Here is a 24,442-nt window from a genome sequence, read left to right as displayed (position 1 = left end):
TACTGTAGAGCAGGGGTAGTCAAACTGCGGCCCTCCAGATGCATTCGCTGGCAGGGGCTCCTGGGAATTGTAGTCCATGGACATCTGGAGGGCCGCAGTTTGACTACCCCTGCTATAGAGTTTTACCAAAAGCCTCAGCATTGCCCCCATGTGACTGACATGCTGAAGTAGCCAGAGAATCAGACATGAGGGCTGAAGTGGTGGCCACGATATCTCTGTGGCCCAAAGTGGAGAACGCATGACTTCCATGGGCAGAGGTGGTAGCCACATGCGCAGCCTCCGTGGGCTGGAACAACGCAGCAGCAGGCCCAGCCATTGCTGTGCAGGAGGGGAGGGAAGAGGGAATCTGGGTGTGTCTGAGGGAGGAGGGAGAGGCTAGAGAGTGGGTCAGGGAAGCAAGTGGTAAGGGGGGCAAAGGCAGGGGGAATGCAGGGAAAGCAGTTTGTGTCTCTCTGTGTTTGGGGGGGGAGTGACCAGGGAGGAGGTCAGTGAAGCAAGTAGTAAGGGGGTTGAGAGCAGGGGGGAATGAGGGCCAAGGAGTGTGTGGGGGGACCAAGGAGGCCAGAGCAGGTACGTGTTCCATATACCTTGTGAGAGTTGGGTTGCCACTAATTTTTTCATTAGGCCTAGAGGTTCTCTTTAGGGAAGGAAGCATATTTTTGTGTGACGCCCACCCTGTCAAGCTCCCATCATTGCTGACAAGGATATGTAGGTTCTTTGGTAAGGTGTTCTGTGGGGGGGGGGGGAGAGCTAACTTGAACCTGCTGCGGTAACCTGTTCAGAGGAAGGGGAATCAAATCTCTCAGGAGGGGATCTCTGTTTAAGTCCCTTATAAATTTGGCCGTAGTTTAGCAGCTGGTTTCCAAATAAAGAGACCTTTAGGGAGCACGTGATTTACCTGCTACAGTGGAAAAGAGCAAGAATCCAGCAGCATCTTGAAGACCTCTGTAGGAGAGGCCAGAATGGGGGGAGTGGATAGTCCAGAACAGCTGTCCCCAACCCCCAGTCCAGGGACTGGTACCGGTCCGTGGATCAGTCGGTACCAGACCGCAGCTCCTCCTCGTCCTCCTCCTGACTGCTGCCTCGGGGGCTGCCCTGCCACTCTGCCGCCAGCTCACCTGTGGTGCTCTCCAGCGGCCGCCATAGCTGGGGCTCCCCCGACGTGGCACTGCGCAGCTGCTGCTGGCAGCGCCCCCCAGTGGGCAGCGGGAAGTCAGGGGCGCCGGCGGGAAAGCAAGCGGAGCAGGGGCTCAGGCGGTGGCGTCCTTCGGCAAAAGACTACCACCTCCCTGGGCCTCAGTAAGATTGTCAAGCGTTGACCTGTCCCCGGTGATAAAAAGGTTGGGGACCACTGGTCCAGAAGGCAGTTCCCTCAGAGACTCCCTCTCCCCTTCTCTCACTGCCATATCCACCACAGTAGGTTAGGGCTGACAGCATCTGACTCATTCAGCATCTCTACAAGCTTCATGGTCTCCCTTCTCCTAGTCCAGTGTTCTAACTACTATAACCCACTGGCTCAGGGTATAGGGACAAACTTCCTATAGGTGATGATAGGGCCATTGTATTCGAGCAGTGATCCCAATCCGCTCCTTTTGCAGCACTTCTACTATATACAAGAGTTGAGGAGAAAGGAAATTGCATGTATTAGCAGAGGGGGGTAAGGGTTATATTACTCATATTTTCTGTAGGGTGGGTGAAATAGTTAAAGGAGCTTTTGCAGCTCTAAAGGGCCTGCTAAACAGAGCTCTTCCGCCAGGTGTTTGGTTGGGGCCAAAGAAGATTCTACAGCACATTGTTATTGGCCTCCTCCCATAAAACCCCCTGGAATAATTAAGACCTGAAGGGTTATAACATCTGCAAGCAGGCTATGCTGATGACTGGAATCCTGGCTGTTCTTATCATTTTAATTGCTATTTTAATCGCTATTGCTTTAGTGTTTTATGATGAATGTTTTTATTGTATTTATGATGTTGTAAAGTTCCCCGTTTTTTGACTACTGCACAGTTTCATTACTCTGAATGCCTCTAGCCTGATCCTGCATTAAGCAGGGGGTTGTACTAGATGGCCTCTATGATTCTATAGATGACACAGACTACATCGTAACATGATTTTGAAGCATTTTCACGTTTTAATGTTTTATAGGAGGCCTAAACAGAGAGGTTATCAAATGCGAAACACAGATCACGTACAGAATAAATTAAATTTCATCATTGTTAATCTCAAATAATCCCCTTTTTTTCCCCACCAGTGTACCCTGCAGATCATCTCTAAGAGTAGTTTTATAATTATAGGCATTTGGGACTGAACGAAACCATCTGTTCAGAGAGGAAAGGTTGCAGATGAGCCAACGGTAAGTGCAAATTGTAACCCGTTAGATACAGAGCTAGGCGAGGGTGTCTCCTTTTTCAGCCCACATGCTGATGCGAGATTGTTTCCTGCGCCCTGCTTCCCAGTTTGGCACCGTGCAGTCAATGGGCACATGCATGTTCCACCATGAAGCCCTTAACATGGCTTCAGTACTGGAGTGACACTGAGCATCACATGGGTCTCGCCCCACCTTTCTACATCCCCTCTTCTAATGTATAAGGCGGAGCTGATGCATTCACCACTGCAGCATGGAACGGTCACCTCTGCCCATCTGAAGTAAACAGCACCGTTCGCACATCTTCATGAGGAAGAATCATGCGTTGCCTGCGGTGAATCAACTCAACCGCAGCCCCATCCTTCATCTCAACCATAACTATGGCAACATGTGCAAATGGGGGGGGGGGGGAGGATAAATTGCTGCCTGGTGCATTTCGTGTGCCTGATTCCATTTTACATTCTTTCTGCCCTTCAACTAAAAGGCAGAGGTACTCTAGGAAAGCACTTTGGTTTTCGTACAGGAACGAACCGTAACATTTTGTTCTGAAAACTAAGCAATGCGTATAGATACGCCGTTGGGGGTGTTGGTGTCCGTTCCGCGGTCATTTGGAGCATTTCCATGGCCACGCAGGATACGCAGGTCCCAGCCTCCTCTCTTGCCCCTGGATACATGGACATGTATATGGAACTGGACCGCTGGTATCAATAGGATTGCCAACCTTCGGGTGGGGCCTGGGGATCTACTGTTTTCACAACTGTTCTCCAGACTACAAAACTCTGTTCCCTTAGAGAACACGGCTGCTTTGGAGGGAAGACTCTGGCATTAAACCATACCGAGGCCCCTCCCACCCTCTTCGAGCACCACCTCCCAAATCTCCAACTGTTTCCTAACCCAGAGCCATCAAGTTCAGACTTGCAGTGGCTCTCCCAAGTCTTTTCCTGTTCTCTCCTTACGTGTTCTTTCAGCTGCAGGTATCAGGGATTGAACCTGGGACCTTCTAAATGCCAAGAAGATGCTCTACCACTGAGCCACGGTCCCGCCATGCCCGTTGGCTCCATCCACTCTCTCTTCTCACTCATTCAGCTAGATTCCCTGGGGCACTCCCTTCTTTCCACACGGTTTACTGAATGTTCACTCCCTCCCCAGGATCTAGATTGCTGTATGTGCAATCCCATGCTCTGTCCTCAACCCTCCATCTCCTTTCCCAGGTACGTGGCTCATATTTCTTGTTCCCTTGCCAGTTGCGCGCTATGTTTTTTCCCCACGCAATGTGACACCATTGGCAAGTTGATTGAGAGGCATAAGCAGTATGCGCAATTGGGGGAGGGGGGGATAAAGGGCCCTTGCCTAGGGATGCCAGTCCCCAGGTGGGAGCAGGGGATCCCCTGGAATTAGAGCTCATCTCCACGCGAGAGAGATCGGTTCCTCTGGAGAAAATGGCTGCTTTGGAGGGTGGACGCCAGGTCTTTCCCAGGTATTTCCCAAGCCAGAGCAGGCAATCCTACCCCTGCCCCTTCTCCCTTCTCACAGTCCCGCCAATCAAGTGGGAGCAACAGAAAGCAAGCCGTGTGCAGTCCCATAGGGATTCATCGCCTTTCCTCGAATCTCTGGAGTATCGCTGCATCCTTGCCCAGTCCCAGGAGTTCCTGTATAGCTCCTGACATACCACATGGAACGTCCCTTTTGTTGATTCTTCCGCATCCCCTAAAGCTGATTAGTGCTCAAAACCGGCCCTGCATACAAGCAACCTCTGGCAAAACCAGATCCCTTCCCAGTGTCTTAAATTACAGAATCCCCGCGGTCCAAACGATACCGTCCAAAAGCAGTCATTTCACCTCTGCTGTTTGTGACCGCACTCCTTTTTTCGTTCCCGACATCTGCTTGTTTTTCACTCCTTGGGCTCCTTTTCCAGCCGTTTCTGAGAGCGAGGAAAGAAAGAACGCTGCATCCTTTCGTTGCCGAATATCTCGGCTCTTTCATTCATTTGGGGTTGACAAGTCCCACCTCTGCTGTCATGTCGCCCGGATGCTGGACTCCGTCCACGTGCGAGAACCGCCCTCCTTGCATTCGGAAAGCCTTTTCGTCGCGAACGGCTTGACTCCAAAAAGCCGGTAAGCCGCTATCCGGTATTTCTTGGACATGATGTTGTACAGGATCGGGTTGATGGCAGCGCTCAGGTAGAAGAGGACAAAGGAGACCAGGTTACAGTACTGGCTGATGACGGCGATCTCCAAGGACCCTGCCTCGAAGGACTTGGAAAAAAGGTAACGTCCTAAGTGGAAAGGCAGCCAGCAGAGTACGAAGGCAAAGACCACAGCCACTGGGGAAAGAAGGACAAAATAAGGGAAAGATGTACGTTAGGCATGGTTTGCTGTATCCTTCTGCTTGGATCTGGGTGGGGCGGGTGGGCAAGTGGAAACAGCTGCAAACTGCAAACGGGGGAGGACAGGGGAATATATATAACCCTTCCCCTTCTGTCTTTTTCAAGTAAATTCTTTCCTTCCTTGCCCAAGCCTCTTCTCCCCGACTGATTATGCACGGGAGGGATAATTCAGGCTAGCGCTCGCATGGCAGCAGGGCAAATTCCTACTGATACATGATTTTGGCCTGATTTAGGGTTTCTGATGCCCCGCATTAAGGGAAACCTGATTTTTTTCAGCATTCCATTTTGTAATTCAGGCACCATCAGGGTCCATGCCAGGCTGGGCCCATGCATACAGGGAAGAGCCAGGCCTTCCAGGTCCGGCTCCTCCCCTGCCTATGGTGTCTCAGCAGAGACACACAACACCCCATTGACTCCACGGCTTTTTGGAGCACTGCAGGGCATTTTTTTTTCACTCCTATGATGGTGGGATACGATGGTGATGCTAACCCACCTTCATGAAGTGAACACCCCCCCCCCCAGGCACCACCCACCACAGCAAGGTGAAAACCTTCAGCTCCGGCTTCATATGCGCACACAAAAAGCCGGGGAGGGCCGTGTCCGGTGGGCGCAGAGATGGTCCCTTGTTTTCTATATGCTCCTCTTTACTGCACATTTCCTGCAGTGGATGCAATTATGAAACTCCACGGGCAGGATGACATTCTACCTGAGCAAGACGCCAGCTAAAACACTCTGGATTCGGACCCATTAACAGCTGGGCCTGCTAGCATCAGTATAAAAGTAATTTTTAAAAAACTGCACTAGATAACCCTTCTGACTGGATTATTACTCTGAAGTGCAAGCTATTCAAAGGCCACCTGAAAATTCCTGAACCTCTTTCAGTTCCTGTACTGACAACAGAGGGATTTATGTATGCTGTTCTCCTTTCATTACAGCCTCAAATACATTTTGGGCAAAAGGACAGAGCAAAAATTCCCCCCAAACATTTTAACTAACACAAAAATGGCCAGAAAGAGACATACAGAAAAGGGCAACATTCAAAAACCAATCAGAGAACATTTCGGTCTCCTGGGACATTCAGCATGAGACTTTAAAGAAGAAAAAGAAGAGGAGTTGGTTTTTATACTCTGCTTTTCTCTACCCGAAGGAGTCTCAAAACGGCTTACAATCGCCTTTCCTTCCTCTCCCCTCAACAGACATCCTGTGAGTTAGGTGAGGCTGAGAGAGCCCAGATATTACTGCTCTGTGAGAACAGCACTAACAGGGCTGTGACAAGCCCAAGGCCACCCAGCTGGCTGCATGTGAAGGAGCAGGGAATCAAACCTGGCTCACCAAGATTAAAAGCCGCCACTCTTAACCTCTGCACCACGCTGGCTCTTCAACAAAACCTTTTCAAAGCAAAACTCCAGTTCTCAGTCACCCAACAGGAGCTCATTAGTACATCTGATGTGGTCTTAACAAATCCTAGGCTTTGCTGGATGGCTTCAGAAAGCCAGTGATCCTTTGCCAGCCATTTCTTTACACTATTGATCTCACTTGTTCACCGCCAGGCGGGCGTGAGTCACCGCCAATCAAGCTGCTCTTTGTCAGATTGGCTCCCATATTCAGTTGTGCTTCCCGTAGCGCAGGGCATGATATAAATGGGGTTCCCAGAGCCTTGGGCTTTAGAGTTTCTTCCTGCGAGAGCCATCAACCAGCCCACATGCTCCACAGCCTCTTACAAGTCATCTATTTGTGGCATCTTATGGCTCAGTAATCTCTCAGGTGCTAGGGATGTTGTGCATACTGTTCATGCCTTCACCTAGCCAGATCTCATAACTGTGCAGAAACTAGAAGAAGAAGAAGAAGAGTTGGTTCTTATATGCCGCTTTTCCCTACCCGAAGAAGGCTCAAAGCGGCTTACAGTCGCCTTCCCTTTCCTCTCCCCCCTACAGACACCCTGTGGGGTGGGTGAGGCTGAGAGAGCCCTGATATCACTGCCCGGTCAGAACAATTTTATCAGTGCCGTGATGAGCCCAAGGTCACCCAGCTGGCTGCATGTGGGGGAGTGCAGAATTGAACCTGGCATGCCAGATTAGAAGTCCGCACTCCTAACCACTACACCAAACTAAGCAGGGTCGGCCCAGGTTAGTACTTGAATTGGGGACCACCACAGAAGTCCAGGGTCATTAAGCAGAAGGAGGCAATGGCAAACCACTTCTCAGCTTCTCTTGTCTTGAAAACCCCACAGCAGGGAGGGGCCAAACTGTGGCTCTCCAGATGTCCATGGACTACAATTCCCATGAAGCCTCTGAGTGCATTTTCTGCAGTGCATGTGTGGCAAGGGAGAGTGACAGTTTGGCCACCCCTGCTCTATGGGGTTGCCCTAGGTCAATTTGACGTTGCTTTCCATGCCCACACCATTAGTCCCTACTGTGAAAAGGGTGACAGGAAGCCCATCAGGCAGAATATCTGGGCTCTCTCAGCCTCACCTGCCTCACAGGGTGTCTGTTGCGGGGAGAGGAAAAGGCCGCTTTGAGACTCCTTCAGGGAGAGAAAAGCGGCATCTAAGAACCAACCCTTCTTCTTCAGCAATATGAGGGCTCTCTCAGCCTCACCAACCTCACAGGGTGTCTGTTGTGGGAGAGGAAAGGGAAGGTGACTGTAAGCTGCTTTGAGACTCCTTCGGGTAAAGAAAAGTGGCATATAAGAACCAACTCTTCTTCTTCTTTTTCTTCGTAAGCAGGCTTGGGTTGGATTAATGGCCAGATGAGAGAGCCTTGGGAATTCCATATAAGTCACACGGGTGTTTGAATGCTTGTACCATAGCCCTAGAGGCTACATGGCTTCTGCTCACTTATCTCTGTTAGGAGCCCCTATGTTGTTTTCCTTGTGGTGTAGCCATTAGTACATCGGATTAGGATCCAGAAGACCCCCTTCTCTCCAGATCAAACCCCCTCTCCTCCATGATGCTTCTTGGTGATTTTAGATGGCCAGTCTATCTCTCTTGCACACCTAACCTACTTATTAGGGCTGCTTAGTAGCAAACAGTATAGGACTGGGGTACCCAAACTGAAGCTCTCCAGATGTCCATGGGCTACAACATGGCAGGGGCTCATGGTAACTGTAGTTCATGAACATCTGGAGAGCCACTTTGGTTATTTACCCATGATGCAGGCTCTGCTGAATATTAAAATACTAATTGTTTATTTTTTTAGTGGCACAGATGGAAATGTGTTGCTCATAGAGGGCTCTGATGTGTTTGTAACTATTTGCATGCCAAGGCTTGATTTTTTTGGTGGATTTTTTTGCCATCAGATCATAGCTGATGTTACAACCCTGGCATCCCATGGTGGTCTCCCTTCCAAATACGGACCAGGGTTGACCCTGCTTAGCTTCTGAGAACTGGCAAGATCAGGCTAGCCTGAGCTATCCAGATCAGGGCTCGATGCATACAGAGAATTACATATTTATTTATTTACTTCATTTATAGAATCATAGAATCATAGAATTGGAAGGGACCTCCTGGGTAATTTAGTCCAACCCCCTGGACTATGCAGGACACTCACATCCCAATCACTCATCCACTGTAACCTGCCACCCCTTTGCCTTCACAGAATCAGCCTCTCTGTCAGATGGCTCTCCAGCCTCTGTTTAAACATTTCCAGAGATGGAGAACCCACCACCTCCTGAGGAAGCCTCTTCCACTGAGAAACAACTCTAACTGTCAGGAACTTCTTCCAGATGTTTAGATGGAATTTCTTTTGAATTAATTTCATCCCATTCATTCTGGTCCTTCCCTCTGGGGCAAGAGAGAACAATTCTGCTCCATCCTCCATATGGCACCCTTTTAAATACTTTAAGATGGTTATCAGATCCCTTCTCAGTCGTCTCCTCTCTAGGCTAAACATGCATGCCGTATATGATTTAATCCGAGAAGTTTAATTGTTATCACTTGTTATCAATATAACTTTATTACATGTATATATGCCTGTTGTTACCCACCCTGAACCAACCAGGAAGGGAGGGCTATAATAACAGTGGTGGTGGTGGTTATTATTATTATTATATATACATTCACTAGGATATGTGAAGCTACAGGCAGCTCCAAAGCTGGTGTACCTTGCATGCAACAGCTGTGCTCCTGTGTACCAATTAAGCTGGCTAGTCAGCACAACAAAACAGTTCCCTTTTCTGATTAACCCCCACACACACCACTTTTAAAAAATTGTTTTGTTTTCAACCCCAGCACCTTCAGTAGAATTAGAATAAAGATTTAGAATCATAGAATCATAGAGTTGGAAGGGGCCACACAGGCCATCTAGTCCAACCCCCTGCTCAATGCAGGATCAGCCCAAAGCATCCTAAAGCATCCAAGAAAAGTGTGTCTCCAACCTTTGCTTGAAGACTGCCAGTGAGGGGGAGCTCACCACCTCCTTAGGAAGCCTATTCCACTGCTGAACTACTCTGACTGTGAAAAAAATTTTCCTACCCACTCATCTAGATCATTAATAAATATGTTAAAAGTACCGGACCAAGCACCAAGCACTGAGGTACCCCACTACTCACCTCCCTCCAGTCTTATGAAACACCATTGACAACAAATTTACGGAGGAAGTGGGTCAGGAGCCAAATTAATATGGAGGCAATTTCCAGCAGTCTCCTCAGGACGTCAATTTGGAGAACCTCCCATCCTGGCCAGCCAGCCACTCTACTGCCTCACGTCCCACCTCACCTTGGAACCAACTGGGGCTATTTTAGATATCACGGTTGCAAAAACTGCATATAACAGTGCCAACAGAACAGAAGGAAGGAAATGACTCTGGAATGCCAGTATCTAAAACAGGTGAAGCAAAAATTTGAATGACCAACAAAAAAGATGCGTAAAATGGCACTGCCCTACAACCTGTGACATTTCCTCCCAAAATAAGGCACGCCACACAATCCTCAGCATGTTTTCTTAGAGGGAAATCCCACTGAGTGGAAAGAGATTGTTTCCCATGTAAAGGAACACAGGATATCTGCTCTGAGGTAAGACAGGGCTCATGTGGGCTTACAGCAGCTTAGAATATTTTCATGTAAAGAACCATGCCATAGCAAATATAAACAAATTTCCACCCGTCTACGTTCAGGGTGCCTTTTTTATTCCTTCTGAGAACAACCTTCTAGGAAGACACAGAAAACAGGGGTAATTTGTCTGTCTGTCAAACCAATGGAGAATGGTTTGTCGGTAGCATTTAAAATGTCACCTCTGGAAATTATACTGTACTCTCTCATTGTGCGACATTTGGTAGATTTGAGTAACAGCCGCAAGAGCGTTGGAAAGCTGAACAAAGGAAAGTAACCCAGCGCCCTTCATGGGTTTGCAGTTAGTTAAATCAAGAGTTCTTGGAATAGATTCAAGTGAGTAGCCGTGTTGGTCTGAAACTTAGAGTCCAGTGGCACTTTTAAGACCCACAAAGCATTGTTCAGGGTGCGTGTGTGCACTTCCTCAGAGTGTGTAAGAGACTGCCTCTCTGCCCACACCCCCCAAAGAGCCCTGTGCTCTGCCACTTCCAACTGGCTGATGATCCCTGGCCTCAAAGAAGCACAACCGACCTCAATCAGGAGCAGAGCTTTCTCTGTCCTGGCCCCTACCTGGTGGATCGAGCTCCCTGGAGAGATCAGGGCTCTGCCTGAACTCCCACAGTTCTGCAGGGCTTGCAAAAGGAAGCTCTTCCGCCAGGTATTTGGTTGAGGCTGACCCATCCAATGGCATCTGCTGGGCCCCTAGAAACCCTTCCCCACTATCTACGAGGTCATGGTTAGAAGTTAATGTTGTTAATGTGAAATGTTGTAATTCTTGTTGTCTTCAGTTATTGAATCCATTGTTACCGTTGTTCCTGATTATTATTATTATTATTATTATTATTATTATTATTATTATTATTATTATTATTATTAGATTTATTTCCCGCCTCTCCCGACAGGCTCGAGGCGGGTCACAACAACTAACCCCATTAAAATTCCCATTAAAACATCAATCTATAACATGACGGCTAAAAATCCCATCCCTCCCCCAATTATTAAAGAGGTGAAGAGGAAAGGATAGGGGAGTAGCGTACACTCCAACTCCTAGGGGGGGGAGCGATGTCCCTGATTCGCTGACCCCAGCCTCAACCACAGACCTGGAGGAAGAGCTCCGTTTTACAGGCCCTGCGGAAAGCTGACAAATCCCGCAGGGCCCGCAGATCACCCGGGAGCTCATTCCACCAGGTAGGGGCCAGGACTGAAAAAGCCCTGGCCCTGGTCGAGGCTAGGTGCGCTTCCTTCGGGCCGGGGACGACCAACAGGTTCTCACCCGCAGAGCGTAAGGCCCTGATGTTATGTTGCCATGAATTACACTGTATTTTCCCTACGTTTTGTGTAAACTGCCCTGAGCCTCAGGGGAGGATGGTATAAAAATATAATAAATACAATGAGTTCTTGGGAAAAGCATCAATTTCCAGACTGCATAGTGCAGGGGGTTGGACTAGATGACCCATGAGGTCCCTTCCAACGCTATTATTCTATGATTCAATTCCTCCAATTGTTACCGGAAATGTGTAAAGGTGTCCAAATTTGTATTTGGTCTGTGTGACATGTGGGTAATAGAAGCACATCAGACCAGGAAAAGTGTGTAATGGTGCAAATGAGGTCTGAATAGATAATTTCTCAGTCTCGTTTTTACTTGAAATTGTTATCTTCTTATATGTTGCTACATTCAGGTTCATAGCAGACGATAATCAAGTGGTCAAGACACAGTCCTAGTAAAGCAAAATAATATAGGTAAAGGAAAATATTCCAGGTGAAGAAAAACCAGACAAGAAGCCCTTCCTCATTTTGCAAGAGACAAGATCTTCTGACTGCCAACTAGGATCTGTATTGAGATCTAAAGTTGTGCTCCCTGTTTTGCATCCTGACAGCTATATAAATTAATATAGATGGCGCTATGGTTGGTCTAACAAAATATTATTAATATTAATCTGCGATTATCACCATTTCAAACCGATTTAAAGTCACAACTGCAATTTAAAGCAGAAGGAAAACTGAAGTGGCTGATTTTGGAAAATTGTTTTGAATATTTCAAGTGCTACATAACATTATTATAATTAGTTGTTATTAATAATCATTAATGTAATAATTGTGTACCATCAAGTCACAGTGGACTTACACAGGACAGACGCCTCATGGAGTTTTTGAGGCAAGAGATGAGCAGAGGTGGTCTGCCATTGTTTTTTCCTATTCCCCCCCCAGACTTCCTTGGTGATCTCCCACCCAAGCACTAGAATCATAGAATCATAGAGTTAGAAGGGACCTCCAGGGTCATCTAGTCCAACCCGCTGCTCAATGCAGGAAGTCACAACTACCTGCCCACCCATGGTGACCCCAGTTTCAGGCCCAAGTGATCCTTCCACCAAAAATCTCCTGAATCCATCCCACGGCGGTAATATGCACAGAAGGGCCACAAGAGACTAACATTGGCACATCCTTTCCTGCACATCCTCTTCCGCCCACCCACTCACAATCTAAGTGCATAAAACTAGCATTTCTGTCAGGTGACTCTCTAGCCTCTGCTCAAAAACTTCCAAAGGAGGAGAATTCGCCACCTCCCGAGGAAGCCTGTCCCACTGAAGTCAGCAACTTCTTCCGGATGTTTAGCTGAAAATTCTTTTGGATTAATTTCGGCCCACTAACCATGGCTGATTCTCCTCAGTTTCCACACACTGATGAGATCAAACTAGTCAGGAGTATTCAGTCTGGTAATCATTAATTATCCATTAATATTAAACAAGACTAATATTACATAGAATTAATCATTTATCAGTCCATATTATTATTGTTAACATTTATTATGAAAATATTTAATGCCGTTTTTATACCACTTTCTCCAGAACTGAAGTTGTACATTAATCAGATGGATACATGTGAGATTACACCTCTGTATCTACTTTAGTTTTTTTAAATTTAAGGCATAACAATTGTTTGCTCACCTGTGATGACAAGAAAGCAAACCTCTAAGAAGAAGTTTCTGGACTTCTAGGGTCTCTTTTATTTCCCCTGGAAATTTTCCAAAGTATCGAAGTGTAACCTAACAGTCATGCTCTAGTGACTATATTTTTCTGAAACAATAATGGCCATGCAACTCCCAGGCAGCACGAGCATTTATCCCATGCTCCCCAGGAAACGTTTTGGTTGTTACATACATGCGCACAAATAAATGTTGGCTCCTTGAAGTACAAAATGGACACAACACATTCCTGCCCAGAAACCAAGTCCTGTGCATGATGCTCACATTCCCACTTGGACTGCTGCAAACATTGCTAGCTCTTCCCATTCTCTTCCGCAGAAAGGGCAGCTATGTGGCTGTGCTCACAAACACCCACCATGAAACGGCTTCTTCCTTAGAAGATGAGCCTGTCTAGGAACTGGTACACCCACTGCGAGCCACTGAACGGAGCTGTGTGCTGTTCATACTTGTGAGAATCTTTCTGTAAACACACGGACACGATCAATCGATTGCAACTAATGTCAGTTAGGGCAAGATCTGCAGCCCCGTCTCATAGATGTGAGTCACACGCTATTCAATGAGGCTTGCTCATGACGCTGCGTGCGCATGGATCCCATTCAAGGCAATGGGGACGGAAAAGGGATCGTGCTCAGTATATGCTTCTGCTATGACTACTCCCATGTGCAAAATGAGTTTCCTGCCTCTTGAGAATCCCTATGTCTGCCAGAAAAGAATTAAGTAAACAAACCTGTGATACCTTTCCATCTCACAACATGGTTGGGGAGTCGAACGGACAAGAAAAAGTGGCTAATTTTTGAAAAAGAGAGGGGGTGTGGAGGGCAGAAAACCAGCCGGCCCATTGCATGATGTTTTTGACTCGTAAAGTCTGCCCCTTGATTCAAGACATGCTCGGCAATTAGAGATATGCGCTCTGCAGAAGCTCAGAAGCGCTCTTGGTTATCATCATTGTCATCACACCACTAATGTCAAGAATGAATTCTGAGACCGAAAACCAAAAATCTGACACACTACTAAATCTTTTGGGTCCACCACAGTTCCAGGTGGCCTAAGAAACCTGGGAATTTGGGCCACACATGGGCCCAGGTGGAATCAAGGCCATGATTAAGGTTCTCAAACTCCACGTGGCACCTGGACATCTCCCACTATTAGAGCTGATCTCCAGATGACCAAGATCAGTTCCCCTGGAGAAAACAGCTGTTTTAGAGGGTGGGATTTACAGAGGTCCCTCCCCTCCCCAAACTTCACCCTCCATCAGCTCCATTCCCAAAATCTCTGGGTATTTTCCGACCCAGACCTGTCAACTCTAGCTGTGACCCATGGCTAGAGGGGGCTTAACCCTTTCCGCATCAGACTGCTTTCCAGATCTGAAATGCCTCTCTGCAGGAGTCGCTATTTCCCTCCATCTCTTCAAGTGCCATCATGAAGCCACAACCAACTTACAGTCATCCCAAAGCCCGCCCTTGCCTGCCTCTGTAGCATCTTCTTTGGAGGCCTCCCTCACAAGTGCCGACCCTGTGTAGCTTCTGTGAAACACTGGGCTGTGTCAGGCCGCTTTCCCTCTCTCTGGGGAAACGGGCAGCGAGTCCAGTTTTTCAGTCAAGGAGATGCAACGCACCTCTGTCAACAGGACCCATAAGGATTCTGCAGGCTTTTCTCATCCCTGGCTCAAGTGAAGGCTACAAAACGTCTATAGTTTTTTACCATTTCCCAGTTTTCAACGCCGGTTTAAGTACGCACATTATTTCAATGGCATGGAATTCATCTGGAAGAAGGGTTCTGTGTTCACCCTGAAACTTGCACATTTTGAAAAAAAAAAAAAAGACCTCCCAGATGACTGCTGTTTCTCTTATTTCACATCCTGGATGCACAGAGACATCACAAGAGAAGAGAACCAGAGCGCCTTACCTAACATTTTCACCGTCTGGGTGTTGTTTTTGTCCCTGACGGAGGTCTTGGGCCCGATATCCTTCCTTTTTCTCCGCCAGAGCTTCCTCACAATCAGGCTGTACAGGACAGTCAAGCAAAAGACAGGCAAGAAGAAAAAGATCCCCGAAGTCCACACCATGATGGTCAGGAGCCCCGACTGGATCGCGTATTCGGTGGCCCGGCATTCGTTGGTCTCCAAGGGGTTCGTCCCGTTCTCGTGCTCGACCCCGACCAGGAGGAAGATGGGGCCGGCGCTGACGAAAGACACCGCCCACAGCACGAGGATGACCAGTTTGACCTTGCCCTTGGTGATGACCACTTTGGCCCTGAGCGGGAAGCAGACGGCGAAATACCTCTCCACGCTCAAGGCGGTGATGTTCAGGATGGTGGAATAGGTACAGCACTCGCTGACAAACTGGAAGAGCTTGCACAGAAGGTCCCCGAAATTCCACGGCCGGTACTGCCAGAGGCGGAAGAGATCCAGGGGCAGGCAGAGAAAGATCAGCAGGTCCGAGAAAGCCATGCTGGAAAGGTAGAGGTTGGTGGTCGTCCTCATGTCCCGGAACCTGGAAACCACCAGCATGGTCATCAGGTTCCCGAGGATGCCGACCACGAAGAGGAGCACGCAGATGACGGTGACGCCCACGAGCAGCGGGGCGGGGAAGAGGTGCAGCGGGTCCTCCGGCCACGTGTCGTTGTCGTAATCCATGGCGGCAAGCCCCGGCCGGCTCCCGTTGTACATCCCTGGGATCTAGAGACCTTTCCTGGGTGCAGGCGGGGTTCTGGCGATCTCGAGAGGCCCCGTCAGCAGCTCGTCATGTCGGTGGGGGCAAGCAGGCACCGACATCCGGGTGGGGCTGTGCGGAGGCAAGCCGACAAGAGGCGAGGTGAGCAAGTTATGGAAACGGGATGGGAGGAGGCTAAGGCTTGAGATCACGCCAGGCTTGCCTTTCCTGGCGGCGAACTCATTCATTTGGGGTCACTGACTGGTGCTGAATGGGATGAATCGTAAGCTCGGTTCACACACACACACACACACACACACACACACTCCTTGACAATGGCTGCTGAATGTGTGACCTTCATCACGCAAGATGAGTCCTGCTGGATCAAAACTTGTGGCCCATCCAGGCCAGAAGAGAAGCCAGCGTGATGTAGCGGCCTCCAATCTGGAGAACTGGGTTTGATTCCCCGCTCCTCCACATGCAGCCAGCTGAGTGACCTTCGGCTAGTCCCAGTCCTGTTAGTCCTGTTCTCACAGGGCAGTTGTGTCAGCACTCTTTCGGCCCCCACCTACCTGACAGGGTGTCCGTTGTGGGGAGAGGAAAGGGAAGGCGATTGTAAGCCGCTTGGAGACTCCTTCGGGCAGTGAAAATTGGGGTATAAAAAAACAACTCTACTTCTTCTAGATGTGGAGGGGCCATGGCTTAGTGGTAGAACATCTGCTTGGCATGCTGACATTCCCAGAAGTTCAATCTCTGAACATCTGCAGTAAGGATTACGTAGTAGACATCGATATGGAAGACCTCAGCCAAAGATCTTGGAGTAGACAGACCTGACTGATGACCAGTGATTTGGTTCAATATATTATTCAGCTTTATACTATAACATAGTGGCCTCTCAGTTGCCCTGGAGGGACAACAGAGACAGCATAGAGCAGGAGAGACCAGATGGTGGCTCTCCAGATGTCCATGGACTACAATTCCCATGAGCCCCTGCCAGCAGGCAGGGGCTCATGGGAATTGTAATCCATGAACATCTGGAGAGCCACCATTTGGCCACCCCTGGCATAGAGGTCCCTGATCTTCCCTCCCAGCACTGTTAGAACAGCCTGGGGGCAAGGGTGGTAGGCCATTCATATATACACACCAGTCATCAATGTAAACAGGAGTGCAGAATGAAAGAACTGAAAGAAAAATTATTCCGTTCACCTCCCACAAACCCAAACAGATCAGAATCCCCTACTCTCCCACAGAAGCTTGCTGGGCAACCTTGGACCACTGGCACACTGTCAGCCTCACCCACCTCACAGGGCTGTTGTGAGGATAAAATGGCGGAGAGGACAAAGATGTAGGCCAGGGATAGTCAACCTGTGGTCCTCCAGATGCCCATGGACTACAATTCCCATGAGCCCCTGCCAGCACGCTGGCAGGGGCTTATGGGAATTGTAGTCCATGGACATCTGGAGGACCACAGGTTGACTACCCCTGCTCTAGAATGCTGGGAGAGGGAGGGAAATTTCCCTTTGTCAACTCTCTCCATCCCAGGCCGAATTTTATACACCTCTTGATAACGTCCTCTCAGTCGTCCCTTTTCCAAACTGAAAGTGGGGGGGGGGGGGGGGTTTCAGGCACGCGCCAGCATTCAGGTCACAGGCTCTCCCAAGGGTAACCTCAGGAGGCGCAGGGTATAAATCGAAAAATAAAATAAAATAAATAAATAAACCATTCTCTAGCCCTCCTGCACAGGGTTGTGGCCATAGGATAGCCCCATGCAGATGACCGAGAAGAAGCTAAGGGGGGGGGGGGGGTCATGGGAGAAATGAAAATGTTGCAAGATGTCAGGTGTTGAAACTTTCCGGAAAAACCCAGCCCAGAACTCTGGAGGAAGAACTCCTTTGCAGACGCAATGACCAAGCAAGCAAACAAGCTTGGGGTGGGGGGTGGGGGGTGGGGGGTGGGGGGGGGGCTTTTTAACCCTTCCTCTCCCACGTGCAGCCTGGAGCGCCTCACCAGTCAATGTGCAACGCAATCAGCAAAGACAGTCACTGGCACAAGACTCGTGACTTTCCACCAGGAACCGCACATCAGAACCAAGAGGGTCCCGATCCCTGGCATTCCCCCATTTAAAAGGCCAGGCAGTAGGCGAGGGGAAAGACCTCTTCTGCCCGAGACCCCCGGGGAGAGCTGCTGCCGGCCGGAGTGGGAAATACTGCCTGGCAGCTCTGAGAGTTCACGGCACCGCAGTCCTTGCTGGGGAGTAAGTCCCTCTGAACTTGGTGGGACGTGCGGCTGAGTATCCGGGAAACAGGCAGGGGGAGCCAACTTGCATTTTAAAAAGACTTAAGAGGGAGAATGACCCCCCCCCCCCGCCCGACGTGATTGCAAAAGGGACCTGCAAGGGATGGAAGGTCACTTATGCAGCCTTGAGAGGGATGGTTGTCCTACTCAGAGGAGGAGGCGGCTGGGATCTGGCCCCTGAGCCGCTTCTGCCTTGCCCCATGCACTTCCCTCTTGCAAACTCCTGGCCTATTACAAAGCCGCCATCCGAGGGAGGGAGAAGGGTTGGGGGTGGTCGAGAAAAAGCCCCCGACACCATCATCTCTCCAATTCCTTCAAGTCCCGGCACTTGCTTTCAGGATCCGTTTAAAACTGCATCGGGAAGAACAATGGGGGGGACACGTCCTTCGAGCATGTGCAGAGTGCCCTTTCCTCCCCGTCCGCGTCCGCGTCCTCCCCCCACCTAGAGGGGCAGAAGGGTGACTTACAGGCAGCGCGGAGCCCCGGCGCCTCTCCGCTTCGGCCGCAGAAGGCAGTGCGCGGAAGCCCGCGCGGCCGCTTCGCCAGACCCCGCAGTGGGCATCGGATGCGCGGAGCGTCTGCGGCAGCCGCGCCAGCGACGGCCGCGTCTCCACCTGCGGCGGCTCCGCCTCCCTCCCGACGGGTGGGCTGTCGCTGGGATGGGGGGAGACCGGCGGGCAGGTGCAGGCGGAGAGGCAGGCGGAGGATCCCCCTCCCAGCCCCTCCGCGCCGACTGCGTGGGCCTGTAAAGGATCCCGGCGCAGAGGTCTCGCGGTGCATGGGCGGAGGGCTCGTGCAAGCCAAAATGCGAGCGCGTGTGTGAGTGAAGGGGCGCCAGCCGTCGGGTGCCAGAGCGATGGGCAGGCCTCAGCTGCATTCATTCATTCATTCATTCATTCATTCATTCATTCATTCATTCATTCATTCATTCATTCATTCATTCATCAAATGAGTAGCCCTGTTGGTCTGAAGTAGCACAATAAAATCAGAGTCCAGTAGCACCTTTAAGACCAACAAAGATTTATTCAAGGTGTGAGCTTTCGAGTGCAAGCACCCCTTGGGTGCTTGCACTCGAAAGCTCATGCCTTGAATAAATCTTTGTTGGTCTTAAAGATGCTACTGGACTCTGATTTTATCATTCATCTTTAATTATCATTCATTCATTCATTCATTCATTCATTCATTCATTCATTCATTCATATTCCGCAGCGCAAAGGCGGGTAAACAAACCCCTGCAGATGGAGCGGAGAACTTCGACGGCGCCGTCCAACGCGGTGGCTTCTTTGCAAAGCAGACGTTGGTCCCGCTCCGGAGTCTGGGCTGGGAGGGCGCCCAAAGGGACCCCTCCGCGCACGCCTACCCTAGAGGGTGGAGAGGGGGGCGACGGAGCCCAAGCGGATGTTTTGGGGGCGAAGTTCAGGCTCAGGCCGGGTCGGGGCTGGGGAGGGAAGGGAAGGGCTTCGGGTCGGCTTCGGATGCGCGGCCCGAGGGGCGGTGGGGAAGCTCCCCCGCAACCGGCGGCGACGAACCGACCATTTGCGCAATCCTGGGTGTGTCTACTCGGAAGTAAGCCCCACTGTGTTCAGCGGTCGTTCCAGACGCTGACCGTCTCGTAGGGGTGCCAGCCTCCAGGTGGGACCTGGAGACCCGCCGGTTTTACAGCTCCTCTCCACAGAAACCAATTCCCCTGGAGAAAATGGCTGCTTGGGAGGGGGGGGGGGGACTCCATCGCGTTGCACTCCACCGAGGGCCCTCCCTGCCCCAAATCCCACCCACTCCCGGCTCCACCCCCAAAGTCTCCAGGTATTTCCCGACCCAGAACTGGCAACCTTATATTTAAGTCCAGCAGTGGAATGGGCTGCCTAAGGAGGTGGTGAGCTCCCCCTCACTGGCAGTCTTCAAGCAAAGGTTGGATACACACTTTTCTTGGATGCTTTAGGATGCTTAGGGCTGATCCTGCGTTGAGCAGGGGGTTGGACTAGATGGCCTGTGTGGCCCCTTCCAACTCTGTGATTCTATGATTCTATTCTATGATTTAGCAGCAAAGTAAAAGAGGCCCCTCAAAAGGCCAACCCTGATACTTCTTGGGTTGGGTCTAGGGTTGCCAACTCCAGGCTGGGGAAGTTCTAGAGCTTTGGGGTATGAAGCCTGGGAAGGGCCTGTTTGGGGGAAGAGAAGGGAGCAGCCATTTTCTCCAGGGAAAACTGATGGCCGTCATTTGGTAATTCGGAGGGATCTCCAGGCCACACCTGGAGGTTGGTGATTTCTTCTTCCTCAGAGGCATCGGCATGGACATTGAATGAATGTATTTGAAGCACTGAGTGCTGACTCAGATCCTGTGCTGGAGAAAATATTGCTAGTCTTTAAAAAGGTAAAGGTAAAGGTATCCCCTGTGCAAGCACCGGGTCATGTCTGACCCTTGGGGTGACGCCCTCTAGCGTTTTCATGGCAGACTCAATACGGGGTGGTTTGCCAGTGCCTTCCCCAGTCATGACCGTTTACCCCCCAGCAAGCTGGGTACTCATTTTACCGACCTTGGAAGGATGGAAGGCTGAGTCAACCTTGAGCCGGCTGCTAGGATTGAACTAGTCTTTAGGGCACCCATATAATCTGATTTTACTGGAAATCAAGAGACCGGCTGGAGTAACCCTTCACGGGAACTTTTACTTCACAATCCTGTGCATGTTTACACAGAGGTAAATTTATACATCTATTCCCTGCCTTTCCCCTCTGTGGGCACCCAAAGTGGCTTGCATTGAGCTCCATTATACCCACATAACAACCCTGCGAAGAAGGCTATCCTGTATGACTGGCTCAAAATAACCTGGCAAGCTTCCGTGGTAGAATGAGGATTTGAACCTGGGTCTCCCAGATCTTAGCACTGCCCTTTTCAACTTTTGGGCCATGAAGGAGCCCCTGAAAAAAAATTTCAGGCTTCAAGGAGCCCCGGAAGTGATGTCAGCTAGCCACACCTCCCTACCAGGCCCCAGGAAGTAACATGTCACCAGAAGTGACATCACCACTCACCCGCGTTAACAGGCAGGCTCAAGGGGGTGAGAGACAGGAGGAGGAGGAGGCAGGAGGAGGCATGCAGGCTCCGCCCCCTTCCATGTGCAGAAATCATGAGGATTCACTCATGCTTGGAGGGGGGAAAGGGCAGCAATGGAAGCAGCTGGTTCCCTAGTTTCTGGCTGAGTCCATTAAGGCAGGAGAGAAGAGGCCGTGGACCCCTGGGGTCTGTAGACCCCCTGGTTGGGAATCCTTGTCCTAGACTGAGGCTCAGCTAGGTTCAAGTAAGGGTATTCTGTGGGGCTTTTTTCCAGGCAAGAGTGCATCTGATTGTATCGCTGGTAAAGAAGAACAATTTACTTTCCTATTTCCCTCTGCACAACACAAAATTCTGTTTGCATCCTGCACATCACCTTGCACTGACTAAGCACAAGAAATCCCCCTCTCCATTTTTTGGCCATTCCTTGCCAGTGAAGAAAGAGTCAGTCAACTGTACTACAGGGTCTTCAGCAGACTCCCCTCTAAGCCAGCAGAGGAGAGTCCTCAGAGCACGAAGGAGTGGAAGGTAAGTCAGTAAGGAACAGCACTGCAGGCGTTCACACATGAGAGAGCAATGAGAAACTAGTTTTGCGATGCAAAGACCAGGCATAATTGTAGGTTGCTGGGCTGGGATGACAGTCGGATGTGCGTTTTCGGTGTTTAATAAACAAAGCGAGACGTGTTTGGACGCGGGAGACTGTGGAATTAGTAATTGGGATGGAGAAATATTGTGCCTAATAATATCTGGTGATAGCTTTGAGTGAGCAGACTTGCACAGGGAGGCACATGCAAAAGGAGCTATCTTTTAAGAAGAAGAAGAAGAAGAAGAAGAAGAAGAAGAAGAAGAGTTGGTTCTTATATGCCGCTTTTCCCTACCCAAAGGAGTCTCAAAGCAGCTTACATTCACCTTCCCTTTCCTCTACCCACAACAGACACCCTGTGGGGTGGGTGAGGCTGAGAGAGCCCTGATATCACTGCTCGAACAGTTTTATCAGTGCCGTGGTGAGCCCAAGGTCACCCAGCTGGCTGCACGTGGGCAGAATCGAACCCGGCTTGCCAGATTAGAAGTCCGCGCTCCTAACCACTCAACCAAACTGGCTCTTAAAGAGGCAAGCTGTGACGGAACAACGTTCGAGTCCAGTGGCACCTTGAAGACCCACAAAATTGTATTCCGGGTATCAGCTTTTGTGTAGATGCATGCAGATTCATAGAACAGAATCAGAGTTGGAAGGGGCCCCCAGGGTCATCTTGTCCAACCCCCTGCAGAATGCAGGAAATTCACCGGAAATTCTTCAGACACACAAAAGCTTTTACCCAGAATAAAAGTTTTGTTGGTCTTAAAGGTGCCACTGGACTCGAACTTCTTATGCTATGTCACTCTTAAACAGGTGTGTTTTCAAGGTGGAAGCCAGGTACTGCAAGAGCAGCTGGCCAGTGGGAGCGTGCCCCTTGCCGCACCTGGTTAGCTCTGACTGCAACCAAATCGAGTAAAATATACCTGGCAGGATATTGCTGCTGGAGGAGGACAGCTGTATCTGTGTGAAGCCAGCAAAGTTTATTTATACGGCAGCTGGAGCAGCGTGGGCTAATTTATTTCATTAATTATATTTATATCCTACTTGCCCTCCTATACCTTATTCTCACAACAACCCTGCAAAGTCGGTTAGGCTGCCTAAGAGTGCCTGGGTCCAAGGTAAGCTTCCACGGCAGAGCAGATTCAAATTCCAGCGTGGTGTAATGGTTAATGAGTGGCAGCCTCTAATCTGGAAAGCCAGGCTTGATTCCCCAATCCTCCACATGCAGCCTGCTGGGTGACCATGGTTCTCTGAGAGCTGTTATCTCAGAAGTTCTGTTGGAGCTCTCGTAGCCCAGCCTACCTCTTAGTTGTGAAGGGAGGAAGGGAAAGGTGTCTGTAAGCTGCTTTGGGAGTCCTTCAAGTAGAGAAAAGCGGGATATGAAAAACCCAGCTCTTCTTCACCTGCTCTGACACTTTCCTGCAAGTTTTCCAGCAGCAGGGATATTTTGTTTTTGACACAGGGTAGCTTTCAAGAAGAGTGGAAGGAGGGCGAGAGTTGGTTTTTATTCCCTGCTTTGCCCTACCTTTTAAGCAGTCTCAAAGCGGCTTTGCAATTGCCTTCCCTTCCTCTCCCCACAACAGGCAACTTGTGAGGCAGGTGGGGCTGAGAGAGCTCGGAGAGAACTGTGACTTCCCCCAGGTCACCCGGGAGGCTTCGCGTGGAGGTGTGGGGAACCAAAACCCAGTTCTCCAGGTTCAAGGCCACTGTTCTTCACCATGACGCCACTCTGGCAGCGATGCCCTCCACTAGCTGTAGCCTGGAGTGCCAGGCATCCTGCCAGCCCTCCTTGCAGTTGGGAGTTCCAGAGACCTCGTCTGCAGCATGAGGCTTTGGCCAAGCGCATCCTTGAGGAAGGAGTTGATAGCCCTTGAAATTGCTTTCTGATTGTGCTTCCCTCTTCATTTTCCCAAGCAGCTGGCTCACGCCGCTGCAAGAGCCTGAGCCCAGCGGCCCTGCAGAAATGCTTCACGGCCTCAGAATGTGCCGCATTAGCTAGTGGCGAAAGGAGAGAAGAAATGACACAGAATAGAGGGACACGCAGGAATGCCCACGTTGAGCGCAACGGATATAAGCTGCAGCAATCAAATCAGTCACATCGAGGCCGGCGCCCAACGGCTAGGAAAACCGCTAGGCCAGGGGTACTCAAACTGCGGCCCTCCAGATGTCCATGGACTACAATTCCCAGGAGCCCCCTGCCAGCATTTGCTGGCAGGGGGCTCCTGGGAATTGTAGTCCATGGACATCTGGAGGGCCGCAGTTTGACTACCCCTGCGCTAGGCTGAAGAGCAGAAATATTCTTTGGTGAGTGCTGCTAAAGCAAACAGGCTAGGTGGGAGTTGGTTGGCAAGCTACCTGCACCTAGAAATCTAGTATCTCAGGGAGAAAGGTTTTTGCACAAGTATTTCCCACATGTGTTCGGCAACACATAGGGACGGGTGGGAAAATCAACAGATAGGAACAGTCTGAATTAGGGCAGTCCAGAACATTACATTAAGCATGATATAGTCAGCATCTCCATTTTTTTGGGTCAGATACACTGTTTATGGCTCATTTCCTAGAAAGACTGACTTCCTTCTTCCCAAGAAACATGGATTGTACGTATCCTAAAACTCCAACAAACAAAAGAGGGCAGCAGATATTTGCGTAAATGTAGTACTATAACAGTACTGCGGGGCAGGTGAAGCTGAGAGACGTTGAATTACTCTATGTGGCCCAGAGAAAATCATACCTGGGCAGGAATTTACAACCCAGATTATACTCCATCTAAATCCAATTTTTTTTCCTTTTCTGCACTGCCCTGATCTTCACAATTTCCTCTATTCTCGGATTCCCGTGAAATAAACACAGACTCCTTACAAGTTAAATACACTGCAATCTTATCCAATTCTGAGTCAATTTAAATAGCTGTCCCTTTGATGTATTTATTCCATCCTTCCCCTCCACAGTTTCATTCAGGGTTGTTACATCACAGTATGTTGTCATGGAAATATTTTTAAACTCACTGGATCTTTGGATTGCAAGATGGGGGTGGCTATGACCACCAGTAGAGCAAAAAGAGAGAAATCTGTCAGCTTAAAAAAAAAAAATACCTCC

At 49.8% G+C, this 24,442-nt stretch overlaps 1 protein-coding gene across 1 annotated transcript; it reads right to left on the bottom strand.

The window, feature by feature from the left end:
• Nucleotides 1–2,143: 2,143 nt before the first annotated feature.
• GHSR (growth hormone secretagogue receptor) lies at nucleotides 2,144–15,487 on the bottom strand. Its single transcript, XM_077347821.1, has 2 exons — nucleotides 14,683–15,487; nucleotides 2,144–4,685 (listed from the first exon to the last, which is right to left on the bottom strand). Exons 1-2 carry the CDS (start codon nucleotides 15,443–15,445, stop codon nucleotides 4,378–4,380), a joined length of 1,071 nt encoding a protein of 356 aa, XP_077203936.1. The 5' UTR covers nucleotides 15,446–15,487; the 3' UTR covers nucleotides 2,144–4,377.
• Between the last annotated feature and the right edge of the window lie 8,955 nt (nucleotides 15,488–24,442).

Source organism: Paroedura picta, chromosome 8, assembly GCF_049243985.1.
Source record: "Paroedura picta isolate Pp20150507F chromosome 8, Ppicta_v3.0, whole genome shotgun sequence".
Classification (NCBI taxonomy): domain Eukaryota; kingdom Metazoa; phylum Chordata; class Lepidosauria; order Squamata; family Gekkonidae; genus Paroedura; species Paroedura picta.
This window is presented reverse-complemented; position numbering and strand designations above follow the sequence as displayed.

What these genes read in the sequence shown, in the direction of transcription:
- GHSR (XM_077347821.1), bottom strand. Translation starts at nt 15,445, where the DNA reads ATGTACAACGGGAGCCGGCCGGGGCTTGCCGCCATGGATTACGACAAC. An exon ending in CCAGACGGTGAAAATGTTAG is followed by an intron (nt 4,686 to 14,682) that starts GTAAGGCGCTCT and finishes TTCTTTCCCCAG; the next exon opens with TGGCTGTGGTCTTTGCCTTC.